This window comes from Coffea eugenioides, chromosome 9, assembly GCF_003713205.1.
Source record: "Coffea eugenioides isolate CCC68of chromosome 9, Ceug_1.0, whole genome shotgun sequence".
In the NCBI taxonomy this organism is placed as follows: Eukaryota; Viridiplantae; Streptophyta; class Magnoliopsida; order Gentianales; family Rubiaceae; genus Coffea; species Coffea eugenioides.
Window position 1 is genome coordinate 10,074,346 of NC_040043.1, and position 16,458 is coordinate 10,090,803.

Genomic DNA, 16,458 nt, shown 5'->3' on the forward strand with positions numbered 1-16,458 from the left:
TAAAGGCAAATCAAACCATAATAAATAGCATTTTAAGAATCACAAACATAAATATTTAAATTGCAAAATGTTACCTTCTTTTGTGGGGTTTTGGTAGGTTCTTCCTCATCCTCAAAAGTTTCTTCTTCATCTTCGGAAGATGAGTCATCTGAGCTGCTTATCTTTGGTTGCACAGGCTGCCAAAGTTAAATTCAAGCATTGAACATATAAGTGAAATGTTAAGGTCCCACAAAAGTCAAATGCGATTAAACTTTCATCTGAACTTTCCTCTTCACTACTACCTTTTGTTTTCCCGCCTTTAGCACGGGATTTCAGAACACCAGTGGGCTAGAGAATCCCACAAAGAAATAATTACAAAAGCCAACTGATATGTTAAAAGGCAACAAAAATGCATACTTGAAAATTACATACCACAACTTTACTCTTCTTTTTCTGAGGCTCCTCATCTTCACTTTCCTCATCAGAAGTGTCTTCCTCGCTACTATCTTTATTCACCTGCACTTGCAAAGCTAAAATGAAAAAATGCGTCTGATACCAGTCAAAAAAGCATGTCCTCTTTAACACTTTAAGCATGTGAAGCTATTACCTGCTTGTTTTCAGCTGCAGAGAATGGCCTCTTGGGAGAAACAACTTTAGGAGGTGGTGACTGCCATTTGATAAAGTAGCAAAACAAGGAAATATCAGGATTTAGAAAACAAAATGTAGAAAGAACCATAATACCTCTCTAAAGGAATATATGTCGTCCATATTTCGAACAAAATGTTGAAAGAACCATAATACCTCTCTAAAGGAATATATGTCATCCATATTTTTAATGAAGCCTGAGCATTGTAACATTCATCAAACCACTCATCTACTAAACTAAAGCCTTTACTTGCATTCCTTTTTCTTTTCATTTTAATGAAAGTAGGAGTAACGAAATTTGACTAATGATAGCTACTGAAGAGAATAAAGCTAACTTTTATATATATGAAATCCAAACTGCTAGATATAAGTAGCTGACCATTCTAGTGCTTTTACATAAGGTTGGAACTCAGAAGTGCTTATTTGTGCCAGGAATTAATCAGTGCATGACCAGTTCCTAAAACCAAAATTTAAGCAGAAACCAAATTATATCAAACAAATCATGATTTGAGTGCAGATTCTACTTCTTGAGCCCCAAAACATGTGGAAAATTAGAACCAAGACAGTAGAAGCTGGGGAAATACTCTTTAACCGGTCTTTGGTCGTAACTATGATAGTCACTAACATGACAATGCTGTAAAAGTCAAAAACAATCGATGAAATTAATGTTTCTAGGTCTATCAAAGTATTGTTTCCAATGGAATTTAAAGATAGTTTGAGCCATTGCAAGATATTAAAGGATCATTCAGCATACAAAAACAAAGGCAAAGTAAAATCATTTTTGTTTAGGACCAAACAGTAAGCTAAAGAACATCTCTTAAATCATCTAATACTCCATAACAATGGGACACATATATTTTCAGAAAACTAAACCAGTGTAGTGGTAAAGCTACCTATAGAAGCAAATCATCAAACACAAAGCATGCTACTATTGTTATGCATCACTTACTGTATTCAGAATATGTGAATGCATAAAATAGCAAAGATGTTGTGGTTTTAAGGTTTGAGAGTTGGGTGGAAACTGGAACACTGCCTTTAGAAATAGCTTTGAGGAATTGATATTCTACACCTTCAAGGTAGCTACAACAAATCCTAGAAGCTCAATATTAGGATTATCTGTTTTAAATTTGGTTTGTTCTATCGCAGCCTAACTTTTGTGCATAATAGCTTCAACGTGGGGTACAACCTTAATATGTAAGACTTATTCTAATGCTTTTACATAAGGCTGGAACTTAAGGTTACAATTGAGATTGAGAATTTAACTTATTTTAGCTTGGTTATCTCTATTCAGTAAGTAGTAATAACCCTTCGTTGGTAATTAGTTGTACTATATTATTAACAGGAAAAGAAAAAGCAAGAAACTGAAAGACTGAAGAGAGAGACCTGAAATTGAAGCAACTGCTTACTGCAAATGTGTGGATGCTAAATCAGAGATTTCTCTGCACCAATTGTTTCAAACTGCAATTAACCCCCTGAAGAAATTTAACAACCAACGTAAAAAGTAGACAGATTTTCGAGTTTCTTTAATACTGGTAGGCGAAAAAATTAGACAAAGAAAAGGAGTAGTTACCTTTAGCACGAAGGGTTGCAGAGAAGAAGGTAGAAGAAGCATGAAGTTTTTTTGACCGGTATTTCTGTTCTCTATTCCTAATATAAGGGCACAAAGTTTACTTCATTCTTGATAATTTACCAATTGGTCAACAATAAGGAAAGAAAAACGACATACCTATATCCCTAGCAATGGTATTAGCCATGATGAAGAGAGAGGATAAAGATGCAAACTTGATAAGTTCTCAGAGATTTTTGTTTTGACTCTTGATAATTTACCAATCGGGAAATGAAATTGAATACAAAAGGACAAACCAAAATCCCATAGTTGGGATATGATAAAGAGGACAGAAGTAAAAAAAAAAAAAAAAATTGGATGCATAGTCATAATTTAGGGAAGAAATCATTAAATTGTCGACCGAGTGCTGGAGGAATTCAAGCGGTACTTTTCTTGGTCTGAACCAGAAAAAAAAGGAGGAGGAAACAAAAAAACGGAAAACAGAGAAAAAGAGAGGAAGCAAGAGGAAAACAATGGTTGGGGAATAAAAAGGAATAGAAGAGGACAAACCACAAAATTCAATGAGCTGCCGTAATTTGGTGAAGACAATCTTCCAATAGTTGACCAAATGTTGGAGGAATTCAATTGGAACTTTTCTTTGTCTATAAACCAGAAAAGCAAAACGAAGGAGAAAGAAAATAAGGGGAAAGAGAGAGAAAGCATGAGATTGTTGACCAAGTGAGCGGAAGAGTTGAATTCATACTTTTTTTTGTTTGCTTTGGAAGAACACATAGCAGGTAGACAACCCATTTTTGGCCACTATCCCTAAAAGCTGTTCAGCTATTTGTCTACTGCTCTTTTTCCACCGAAGAGAAGAGGAGCAGTGGAAGAAACGGGAAACAATGAAAAGGAGAGGAGGATAATTTGACCCAACATGCCGGAAATAACCCTTAACAGTTATCTACTGTTTTGAGGTGATGTTATGTCTGGTAGGACAAAGTTGTAATTAGACGATAAAAGACGTATGACCCCTTAACAGTAGTTGATTGTTCAGCCCAGAAGTTAAATTTTGGAGGGCATTGTTGGCAAAAGACAGCTGCTATAGTAGGCCCTCTCCCTAAAAGCAGCCACGTGGATCAACGTGAGAGAAGAAATCTTAAGTCTTTATATATATGTAAGATATATATATGGGAAAAATTCACTTTTCATCCTCAAAGTTTGGGGTCTTGACCAATTTCATTATCAAAGTTTCAACCAAAACATATTTCATCCTCAAAGTTCCGTAATTTTGGCCAATTAAGGACAATTGACGGGAATTTGCATGTGAGCCATTAGAACCAACTTTAAACCCAACAAAAAATAGGTAAAACCGAATGGAACCATTTTTTAACGGAACAATAATTTGCAACGGACGAAAACTAACATTCTTCTCCTTCTTAACATGTGAATGCATATAGCCTGGTATAGCACCAAACGACAATTCAGCATCATACACCAACCTCAGTGGAGGTGGTTTTCAATTGAAGCCTGACCAATCTACCGTATTTTCAGCTCCACCAGGATGGAATGGCAGAATATGGGAAAGAACCGGGTGCGATTTTGACAAAGAAGGCAGCGGTAAATGCGAAACTGGTGACTGCAGAAGCACCCTAAAATCAATGTTTTAAAAATCGGACCGTTAATTGAACTGGTGAAGTGAAAGGGTCGAGGTTCAACCGGTCGGACCGGTTCAACCTCGGTTCAATGAATTTTTTTAAAAATAATTTATATAAATATATATATGTACAAAATAAGACATGTAATGGACTAATTTAATACTTTATATGATGAAAAGTTTACTATTTTTTAATAACTTCAATTTTTAAAAATAAGTTTTTTAAATTATAAGTTAAAACAAATAAATTTCATCTCAATTTCAATTATATCTAAATCCAAACCAAAAATATCACAATATTTTGAAATTGTACAAAATTCACGTCTATGAGAATTTAGATATTGTGAACTTAAATTTTAATTTACATTTTGAGATTTAGAGATTGCAATTTAAAAAAAGAAGTTTGGAGTTCGAAGGAAGTCAAGAAAATCGAAAATAGAAATGTAAACTTGATAAGAAACAAAAAATGAGATAAAAGTGAGTGATTGTAGCATTAAATAATTTGGGTTAAAAAAATAATTCTTTTTTAAATTTTTTCAATTTAATAGACAAAAACAAAATTAAAAGATGGAAGAAAACATCAATAAATTAAAAATAAAGAGATTTGATTAAAAAAGGAGTGACAAAAGAAAAAAGGATACAGAGAGAGAGAGAGAGAGAGAGAGAGATGAAAATTAAAAAGAAAGAGTCATGAGAGGATGAGATTTTGTAAGAAAAATGGAAAAAAGAAATATGAGTGTTTGTTTTATATAAATAAGTTATCAAAAAAAACTAATAAGATGTGATGGTGCAACGGTTAATACACTGGTCTTCTATTACAAAGGTCTTGAGTTCGAATCTTGATAGTTGCATTTTCCAAAACTTAAAAAAAAAAAAAAAAAGGAAGGTTGAAAACCGGTTCAATCCGGTTCAATGGCGGGTTTCACGGTTCGACCGATTCTTGACCGATTTTCTGTCATAGTCAATTATGGCATTGAACCGGACCGGTGTCATGACCGGTTCGCGGTTCAACCAGTCGAACCGGCCGATCCGGTCCGGTTTTCAAAACATTGGTTCCTGGTACGCATGGCTATATGCTGGACGATATCAGAAACAGCACGTCACTTGTTTTCCCTTGCCCGGTCTACGCCGTCACCTTGAAGCTATGGTCTCCGAAGACTATTCTACCGAACACTGACCTGCTATCCTGCTAGCGCAACAAGACGTTAAAAGTCGGCTTGATGGTGGCCCCACCCGGAAAGGTCCATCATAGTTCTTGTTTGGAAATTCTATCGGAATATCTCAGTGCATTGAAATGACGGAAAGTGTGTGAATTTGTCAGACGGCAAGGACAGAGCCAATATCTATCAGACACATATGGATTGGAAATTCTATCTGGAGGGTCTTGGCCGGTAAAGAGGTCACCGATAGAGTTGATAGCGTAATTTTAAGTGTAATTTTAAAGCTGAATAAATTGTGGTCAGCTGTAAAAGGAAATGGCATGCATAACACACAAAAAAAAGGTAAAAGTATTAATAAACTGAATTGATGGTTTGAAAATTTCAGGAAGTGAAAGAGTAATAAAAAATAAAAAAGTGGAGCAGGCTTGGAATCGGAATTGAGAACCAGAAGTATGTGTAATTCTAGTTAATTAATTAGTATATGTGGCTGATTAGGATTCAACACACTTATTCTATAATAATTAAGCTACTTATTTATGAAGCAAAATAGAAGAAAATGAAATCAAGCAGGTCAAAAAATTAAAAGGTTGTAAGAGGGTGTTTTGCATGGTTTGTGAATGAGCCTGACTAACGAACTTAGCGCCACTGGGCTTGTGGTCCAGTGGTCATTGCCCAGCCTTCTAAGGCTTGGTGGTGTTGGGAGGTTAAGGGTTCGACCTTGCCTCCCACTAAAAATTGTCACAATATGTGACGGTCTTCGTTGACCACTTTCGATAGAATTTGTACTCATTTAATGTAGCTCTATGGATGGGCAAACCTGGCTAATGAATTTCACAATAAATTTGTGTGCAAAAGTATGTATTAGTAGCAGGTTAATATAATCTTTATTATTTTTTGTACATATTTTATTTATGTACTACTGAAAAATAATATTACAAATTTTGAACTTTTAAATCAAATTCAAACACATTGAATATAAGATTGAATCAAGTTCAAGTTCAGATTTAAGTTTGTATAAAATTTGAGCTCGAGCTGAAAATGTTGAACTCAAAATTTTGACAAAGCTTGATAGTTTAAAAGTTTGACTCAATTTGATTCTTTTATAGCCCTAAATATAGTACGAAATGTATGGTAATAACATTGACGGCCAAATTGATAAAGACAAGAAAATGCAAATTTCCATAATCCCATGTAGAATCCTAAATTTAAAATTGTAAATTCCCTCAATCCAACATGAAATTTTGACTCTAGATATTACGTAATATTATTTCCACATCTCTATTACCATGTTCAGGTTTTAAATTCTAAATCCTATTAGTTGAATTTGAGAAGAGTGTAGAAAGAGGACCAGGGTAATAAAAGAAAGTAATATACTTTCTACATATTTGTTCAAAAGAATTGATTGTACAATTTGTAGGAAGACTCACTTTGCGAGTTGTAAAATTTGTTTTACTTTTTTTGATAATTAAAATTTGTTTTACGTTATTTGTGAAGTGTACAGAGTAAAATTAATGCTTTAATTCGACCTTGTCAGCTCATATTCCACGATGGTGTCTTTCATGTCGTAGCCATCTAATTCCGATTCACTTCATCATTCACAGTTTCACACATATTAGGGCTGCCCCATAATTTTATTTGCACATTCACTTTTAAATAGTGTCGTCTACTTCGGATAAGAATTCATTACAATTATGTTTTATATGATTCTATCTGATCGTTATACATATTCAAATTTTTTATATATAAATATAACATAATATTATATTAAATAACATCAAATATTTTATTTTAATCATTTTTATTCTAAATAAAATAATATAATATAATTACACATCAAATAATATAAATAGTACATTAATTTGATGACCATATTAGACCCTAGCTGCACTGCCCCCTCCCGTCCAATCCGGTAACCAGTGAGGCAGCAACGTCTCCATCCACTTTCTCTGGCCTGTGTCTTTTTTTTCTAGGAACGCGCTATGTACGGACTTCCTTGCTCGTGTATATTAAAGGTTAGAGTTGACACCAAATCTTACAGTGAGTTACCCACACACAGAACTCTAAAATCGATCCGTGAGCATGGACAAAATCTACTACTTTTTCTTGTTTATCTTTAGTTTTGCACGGTTAGATGTCACGGCATCCAGCAATAGCAGTGTTACGGCGGATCAATCAGCCCTTCTTGCCATTAGAGAACGCGTGATGACTTCAGAATCTCACCAAATCTTGGCAAAAAACTGGTCTGTTACGTCCTCTGTCTGTGATTGGATAGGGGTCACCTGTGGTTCTAGACACCGTCGAGTGACTTCCTTGGATATTTCAGACATGAACCTTGCTGGTACCATACCTCCTCTACTCGGGAATCTATCCTTTCTCGTTTTACTTAATATTAGTGGAAACAATTTCCATGGAGAACTGCCTCGTGAGTTAGTTCAGTTGTTCCGATTAAGATATCTTGATTTTGCGAATAACAATCTGGGTGGAGAGCTTCCCTCCTGGTTTGGTTTATTACACAAACTCCAATTCCTGTCTCTCGGGAACAATAGGTTTACGGGTCCTATTCCACCTTCCATCGCTAACATGTCAAGCTTGGAGAATCTATGGCTGTCAAACAATTCTATCGAGGGAACAATTCCAATAGAATTTCAGAATCTTCATAATTTGAAGAATTTGGTTATTGAGAATAATCAGCTTTCTGGTCATTTGCCTCTCCATGTCTTCAACTTTTCCTCACTGGAAAGAATTTCCTTCGGTAACAACAGCCTGTCTGGCACTCTTCCGGACAACATCTGTCACGGTCTTCAGAAGCTTACATGGTTTGATCTAGCAGATAATAATTTGATTGGTCATATACCTTCAACAATGTCCCACTGTTCACTGCTCAAGGTGCTGTCCTTGTCCAAGAACCATTTCACTGGACCCATACCCAAGGAAATAGGAAACTTAACAGCGCTGGAGCGTCTATTCCTGGGAAGCAGCAGCTTAACAGGTAAAAATTATTGATGACATGTTTTTTTTTTATTTCTAATTTATATAGATATATACTAGAATTTTACTTGTACCTTAGCACAGTCTTTTTTTTAATTTATTATGAATTTATAAAAATATTAATAATTTAAATACAAAAATTAACAACAGTTTTATATGTTCGTTTATATTAACTTTACAAAATTAATGTATTCTAAATGTTCAATTATTTACTAAATTTTAAAAATTTGTTTACATACTTTTACTATAATATGATAGTATACATCAAATAATGTATTTCATATAAAAAACTTGATAGATATTCTTTTTTATAAATATTCTTTTGGATAATTTAAATTTTTATAATGACCATAAATCTGCAAGTGTATATTCACATTTAATTAAGTAGACTAGATCCAGCAATCCACTTTTTTTCATCAATAAATCAACAATATTGGTAAATATGTCGGTGTAACAGTTAATTCTTTTTTTTTGCACTAAGTTAATTCAAAATTAAGAGAAGAGATGATGAATAATTTCAATGCCAATCGACGATATGATAGTAAAAGAAAGTAATTTATGGAATATATAATATTTTAATAATTGTGATTTGAAAAAGTTTTTACTATAGTTCTATGTAATAATTTGATAGAAAGCATATATCATTAACATAAGATTAGTTATTTTTTAAAGTTATTGTATCATTAAGATAAAATTAGTTATTTTTTAAAGTTATGTGAAAATTAGGGATAATTTTTAAATATATAATATAATATTCAGTATGGTTAAAATCCAAATGACGCATAATCTGTTAATTCTCTTCAATTAGGCATGCCACATAGGAGTGAGAAACAATTCTAATTAAAAATAGCTACATTCATATATAAATATATAAATAAATAAATAAATATATATATATATATATTAGGGTTAAATGCATCGAATGCCCATAAACTTTGTCCTCCTAAACTTCTTTAATGGGCACCTACCCTATCCTTTTTTTAAAAAAAAAACTTTTTTGGACAAAAATGCCCTTCCTATATATTTTTTCTTTTTCTCCTTTTTTATTCATTCCCTTTTTTTTTTTCTTTTTTACTACATTGTTTTCTTGTTTTCCTTTCTTCCTTTTAGACCTTTCCCTCATGCAAATATTTCCTTTCCTTTCCTATTAGTATCACGAATTGTGTGCTCATACTAATATTTTCATTTCTTCTACTTATCACTTTATTCTTTTGGTAATTTGTTTGCTTGGGTATTTTTACGACTAGTAATTCATGACAAACTATATGGCATGAGAATGCCATATCCTTATCACAATGAAATGAAAAGCATATATATAATATATAACAACTTAATTATCCAAACAAATATGAATAAACTACTAAAAATTGAAAATTTAAACACCAAATAAACAAAAGCAACTAGTATTTTTTTATTTATCTTTATTTTTTTATGTGTGTAGTTGAGAAATGTTAATGGAACTCTCTTTTCGTTAATAGAATTCTTGTAGATATTTTGACTGTGTGAATTAAACAAAAGTACACCTATTCTTCATTAAATTATAAATAAATCAATTTTATTAAATATGAATTAAAATGAAAAGTACGGGCATTTTATCCTCTCAAATGGTTACAAAAAAAAAAAAATTCAAGAAGAGTGCATTTAACAAATACAGGAGTGCAGTTATTATTTTCCTTATTTTTGCTATGATCTTATTCACTTTTACTATTCATAATTAATTAACTATAAAATCTCATTTGTTTAGATGTATTTGCGTAATTTAAATACCATATGAAATATGCTTTACACATACTCAACATATATTTGTGATGATTATTACTATTAAAAATTAAACATAACAAAGACACAAAGAAAGAATGAGTTTAAGTAGATTAAAAATAATATGCAAGTAATAATACTTCTTGTCTCATTGAAATTGTCATACTTTCCTTCTTTGACTGTCTCAAAATGTTTGTTATGTTTGACATCTCTAACTACTTTATATTCTAAAATTTCTCTTATGTTATTCATTAATGATGAATAAAGACAAATATGATGGGATTGCTTTCTACTTTTTACTTTCACCCGCACATGATTAAGAGTAAAAGTGGAACAAAAGTAAAAACTTTTTTATGGAGTGTACTATGTACAAAAAACACATAGGATAGAGGGAGTAGCAAAAATAGAGAAAGTAGCTAGTCATAGGAGAGAACAGAAGAATAAGAAAGACGTAAAAAAGGACAATGTAAAGGAGAAAGAAAAAAAGGAGAAAATGTAAAAATAATAATAATAATAATAATAAAAGGGACACTTTTGTCCTAAAATATCAAGCAGGCCGGAAAGTGCCTGTGACCAAAGTTTAGGGGATAAAGTGCAATTGGAAGTAAAGTATATAGAGTTTTAATGCATTTAACACTATATATTAAGTTTATGCTTCTGCTCTTATGTATGGACCTTTCAGAGAAAAAGAATAACTATTCCACCATTTTTTTTAGCTGCTCAAACAACCTTAAATATGCAAACCAAAATTGCAACCTTAAATATGCTAATCATGTCATTAGATTTTTGGAACATAGACATGCACATATACATATTACCTTTGGCACGTCTTTGCATGTAAATTCATCTAGGCATAGTTATTAAATCCGACTTAGACAAGAACTCGGTGGATAGGGTAGGTTAATGGATTACTGGTTCAACTAATGGGTGGATAGTTGAACCAATTGGTAATCCAATGATGATTTTTTAAAAAAATTATATAAATTAATTTACAATTTTAATAGAAAATATTTTTGTGCAATATAATGAGCTATTAAATAATTAACTACTTTAAGAATTAGAACAAAATAAATATAATTACTAATCCAAACAAATTTTCAAGGTTAAGAGTTTTATTTCATTTAGTTTAAATTCAAAATGTAAAACTTTTGGAGTAATTTTCGTCTCATTGAATGAACTGTAAAAGCATATATCAACTAGTCTGTATTTCTAAACTTTTAGGATATAATACGAGGAGTAACAAGATTTAACAAAAAGTTTCAATAAGTAATTAAAAAGAGTGCATAAGGAAAAGGGCGAAAAAGTACTAAATTAAAAAACTATGTACACAGGTATAGATGTTGTTTGTTTATGTTATAGGTACTCTATTGGAATGGCGTATTTCTTTGATTTTTTTTTTTTTTTGAGTATTTGTCTAAACCTCTATTGTATCTCACTGTAGTTGTTTTAGGAAAATATTGATGTTTGTCGAAAATACTTAGAATCTTTCAAAACATCCTTCTCACTCCTCCGGTAACCCTTTCACCGCCACCACCGACCTACCCCTACCTGAACCACCTCCATCATCCCCTCCCTCCTATACTTCCCCTTTCTCCTTCCTCACACAACCCCACCACCCACCACCCACCACCCTTCTTTCCTTTCTCTATCTACTGACCTTGCCATCCCTCTCCTCATCTCTCTTCCACCACTAACTCACCAGTCTCTCTAACTCCTTTTTTCCCCTCCTCCTCACTTTTCGCTCCTTTCCTATTCCCGATCTGTTCCAAATTAGGTAGAGAGCATGAAAAAAGGAGAGGAGAAGAAAGGGAGGTGGAGAAGGGAGAACAGTGAGGGAGGACTAGTGGGTCAGTAGGTGGAGTAGAATGAGAGGAGGCGGTGGTGGTAGAGGATGGCAATGGTGGTGACTTCTTTTTTTTTAAAAAAATTACTTTGTTTTTGTTTATGTTTGGAAACTTATGATGGGCGTTCTTTCAACAATTTGTATTTCTAAAATAGGCAAACTAAATAGATCCATTATCATCTCCAAATAATGGGTTTGAAAAGTTCAACAATCTCGCTATTCTTGTTATTACATATTCTATTACATGTCAAATAAAATTTATAAAAGTTGCTACTTGGCAACTGCAACTCCAAACGAAATAAGAAATTTAATTATGTTTGCGCTTTTAAATTTTGGCCACTACAAATTGACTGGTACTCCAAACGAAATAGGGAATTTAATGGATTGCGCTTTTAAGTTGTGTTTGGATTGCATTTTTCGTTATTTTTCATGGAAAAATTACTGTAGCGATTTAATGTATGTGAGGGAAAAAGGTAATAGGGAAATGTGATCACGGAAAATGACGTAATTTTTCGACGGAAACCGGCAATCCAAACAAGGACGCTTTTAAATTTTGACAACCACAAATTGACTGGTATGCCCAAGTTCTTAATTACAAGGTCTAAATTGACTCGGCTCGCCTTTGATCGAAAAGGATAGAAGGAACCCGTTCAAAAATATCATCATTGTTGTTGCTTGTATTATTCAAACTCACGATAGTTGCACTTTTGCAGGTGCGGTTCCAAATGAAGTATGGAATTTAACTCTGTTGTCAAGTTTAGATTTTGGCGACAACAAATTGACAGGTATGCTTAAATTCCTAAATTAGAAATTCGTAATTGCTTAGGCCGTGGTCAAAACTCGGCATGCGTTTGATGTATGGGATACTTGAGCCTATGTTTGGTTGATTGAAATCAACTTTTCCTTTTAATGCATTTTATGTTCAAAGAGGTCGATTTAAAGCTGCAAATAGAAGGATCAAGAAGGACCTATAACTTTCTATTATTCTAAAAGATTTTTATTTAGAGCCTTACTTGACAGTGTCAATGGAAAGTTGCTAACACAAAAGTGCTTTACTATATTACAGGTGGAATACCTGAAAAGATTGGAAACCTTCAGAGATTGGAGTCACTTAATTTAGGCAATAATACATTATCGGGTTCCATGCCTGCTGGAATTTTTAACATTTCATCTCTCCAATTTATTGGACTCCACCGAAACAAATTCTCAGGAACAATTCCTTTGACAATGAGTAGTAAGCTAAGCAAACTAAAGTTTCTTTATCTTTGTCAGAATTACTTGAGTGGAGTTATACCCAACACAATCTCAAATGCTTCGCAGCTCGTTTATTTGCTGCTTCATGGTAATGAGCTCACAGGTTCAGTCCCCAGCTCTTTAGGAAGTCTAAGAAATCTAAAATTTTTACTCTTGGCTTCCAACAGGCTGTCTAGTGAATCCTCAAATCCAGAGTTAAGCTTTTTCACATTCTTGACGACTTGCAGATTCTTGAGATATTTAGTAGTGGATCAGAATCCTTTAAATGGCTTTCTACCTTCTTCCCTATCTAACTATTCAACTTCACTTGAGGTCTTACATGCAGCCAATTGTCAAATCAAGGGAAACATCCCAGTTGGAATCAGTAATTTGAGCACATTACTGAAACTAGATTTTTCAAGTAATGAATTGATTGGATCTGTCCCAAAAACTATCAATAGGTTGGCAAATCTTCAGGAGTTTTCCTTGGGCTGGAATCAAATAAGAGATGTCTTGGACATTTTCTGTGGATTACATAGTTTGGGGAACTTAGCATTGAGCCAAAATCAATTCTTTGGCAGTATTCCAGAATGCTTAGGAAATATGACGTCTATGAGAATGATTTCTCTGGATTCCAACAAATTGACTTCCACAATACCTGCCAACCTATTAAGCATGAAAGATCTCCAAGTTCTCAACCTTTCATCAAACTTCTTTAGTGGATCACTATCTCAAGAGATCGGGAACCTCAAAGCAGCATATAGTTTAGATTTCTCATTTAATCAATTATCAGGCAAAATTCCTACTTCAGTTGGAGAGCTACAAACTCTACAGTATCTTTCATTAGCAAAAAACAGTTTGCAGGGTTCTATTCCAGAATCAATTAGTAATATATTCAACTTGGAATACTTGGACCTTTCACACAATAATCTCTCTGGTGTGATACCCAAGTCATTGGAGGCACTTAAATCTCTTGAGGAATTTAATGTTTCCTTTAATAGATTAAGTGGTGAAATTCCTAGAGGTGGTCCATTCAGAAACTTTACAAGTCAATTGTTCATGAATAATGAAGCACTCTGTGGTGACCCAAGGCTTAGTGTTCCGCCATGTCAGAGTAATTCAACTAGACGGTCAAGCAAAAGAAAGGTGCTTCTACTTGTAATTAGTATGTTAGGGACTGCAGCAATTCTAACAGCAGTGGGTGTTGCTATATTAATTCTAAGATGGCTGAAAAAACCAAAGGTTTCAGGTGGAACAAAATCAATGTCGTTGGCAAAATATGGAAGATTTTCTTACTATGACCTTTTGCACTCAACTGACAACTATAGAGAAAGCAATTTGGTTGGAAAAGGGAGCTTTGGTTCTGTTTACAAAGGCATTCTAAGTGATGACACTGTTGTGGCTATCAAGGTATTCAATTTGCAAGTGGATGGTTCATTAAAAAGCTTTGATAAAGAATGCAATGTACTAAAGAGTTTACGCCATCGAAATCTTACAAAGGTGCTCGGCAGCTGCTCCAACCCTGATTTCAAAGCCTTGGTACTCAAATACATGCCCAACGGGAATCTTGAGGAGTGGTTATATTTGCACAACAATTTCTTAGATTTGACTCAAAGAGTAAACATACTAATTGATGTTGCTTGTGCATTGGAATATCTCCATTATGGCTATGATACTCCTGTGGTACATTGTGACTTGAAGCCTACTAACATCTTGCTTGATGAAGATATGGTCGCTCATGTAAGTGATTTTAGTATTGCAAAAATGTTCCACGAAGGAGAAAGTATTTTGCATACCGACACCCTTGCAACATTGGGATACATTGCACCAGGTTAATCTTTTAGTTTTTGTGTCTACATTTTCTTTACTTCGATGTTTCTCCATCTATTGTTTATTCTTTTAGCTCTTTCTTATGACAGAGTATGGATCAGAAGGAATAGTTTCAACAAGAATTGATGTATATAGTTTTGGAATAGTTTCGATGGAAACATTTTCAAGGATGAAGCCTAGTGATGACATGTTTTTAGGAGATTTGAGCCTTAAAAGTTGGGTAGAAAATTCTCTTCCTGATGCACTTCAAGTTATTGACGAAAACTTGATAAGGCCAGAGGATGAGCATTTCACTGACAAGCTGAATTGTGTTATATTGATCATGAAATTGGCTGTGAATTGCTGTAGAGAATCTCCAGGAGAAAGAATGAACATGAAAGATGTTTTAGTAGAATTGAAGAAAATTAAGCAGCAGCTTCTTTTGACAGCAAGTACTTAGCAGTTTCAAATTTTACCTTTCAATGTCAGAAGTTACTTTTCCCTTTCAATGTCAGATGCTACTTTTCCTTATTCATTTGAGCTTATAGCTTGCTATTTCTTGTAACCAACTATCAGAACTTGTGTGGATTAGATATAATGTTTTTGACCAGATCAAACGAATGTTGCTGCATAATTCAAAAGTTTAATTTGTTGTGAAGGCTGGATGGTTATGTATTTGATTCCATAGGTGTCATCTATGTCCAATTTGGAATTTCAGATATAGGCTATGCTTTGAAAGTTAGACTAGACAATAACTCGGACAAGGTCAGGGGTGGGATTAGGGATCAAAAGATTCGATCAGGTCAAATCGGTACAAGAAACCATAGATGACATCAGCATGATGTCAACATTATTTTTTATTTAAAATTAAAATTCCATGTAAAATACCTAATGGCATGTTCAAATTAAAAAAAAGGTATATTCATAAATGTTTGATGCTCTAAAGCTAGTTAACAAGAAAATACAACTAAAATAAATTAATGAAATAGCGATTCATATAATTTCATTTATATATTCTACAAGTTTATAATTAAGTTTAAGGACTAATTTGAAGAATAAACTAGAGTTTATGGCTGTGATAATGAGTTATAATATATTTCTAAGTATACTAATAGTTTTTAAAAACTCTACGGCTCAAACCATAAAATTAGAAAAGCTTTCTTGCCCTAACTAATCTTCCTCCTATTTCTTCTCCTATTTCCGTGTAGCCAGCCACTCCTTTTGCGTTTCCTGCTGCAACTTTTCTTCGTCTTCAACCTTTTTTCCCGTTCTTACTTGTGAATGCTCTTTCATCGTTTCTTTTTTTTCCTGTTCATATTCAACTTTCCCGTTTTACTTTTGTTGATTACTCTTTTTGAACTCAATACGATATTAAAATTTTATAGTTTTGTGCTTCAAAGTTTTCTCCATCTTTATTTTCTTACAATTTTCTCTGTTCTTTCTTATGTTTGGTGCAAGATCTATGAGTATTTATCTAGATCTTATTAAAGAATTGGGTTAATGAAGATTGAGGAGTGGATGTTCATTGGCCAGGAAGATAGAAATGGATTTTCGAAGAAACGGGGAAAAAAGGAAGAAAGTCAGCAAGAATGAAAAATAGAAAAAAAAAGGTTTCTACTGGTTTTTCTAGTTTCCGATTGAATCTAGTTTTTGACTAGGTTACCGATCAGACACTAATCGGTTCTCGATTCGACAGGTTGAATTGGTCGATCTGGTTCGAGTTTAAAAACATAGGCTATGGGGCATAGTATATAATTAATTTTATTTTGCATTATTTCTCTATCTTTTAATTCTGACTAAGTTCTTAGTTACTTTCTACATGGATCTGACTAAGTTCTTAGTT

General features: G+C 33.3%; 1 protein-coding gene across 1 annotated transcript; it reads left to right on the forward strand.

Moving 5' to 3' along the window:
• The first annotated feature begins 7,063 nt into the window (after positions 1-7,063).
• LOC113782177 (LRR receptor-like serine/threonine-protein kinase EFR) lies at positions 7,064-15,075 on the forward strand. Its single transcript, XM_027328086.1, has 4 exons — positions 7,064-7,973; positions 12,287-12,358; positions 12,640-14,637; positions 14,726-15,075. Exons 1-4 carry the CDS (start codon positions 7,064-7,066, stop codon positions 15,073-15,075), a joined length of 3,330 nt encoding a protein of 1,109 aa, XP_027183887.1.
• Positions 15,076-16,458: the final 1,383 nt, after the last annotated feature.

Coding starts and splice junctions, on each gene's coding strand:
- LOC113782177 (XM_027328086.1), top strand. CDS start 7,064: ATGGACAAAATCTACTACTTTTTCTTGTTTATCTTTAGTTTTGCACGG. Junction 7,974..12,286: donor GGGAAGCAGCAGCTTAACAG/GTAAAAATTATT, acceptor GCACTTTTGCAG/GTGCGGTTCCAAATGAAGTA. Junction 14,638..14,725: donor ATTGGGATACATTGCACCAG/GTTAATCTTTTA, acceptor TTCTTATGACAG/AGTATGGATCAGAAGGAATA.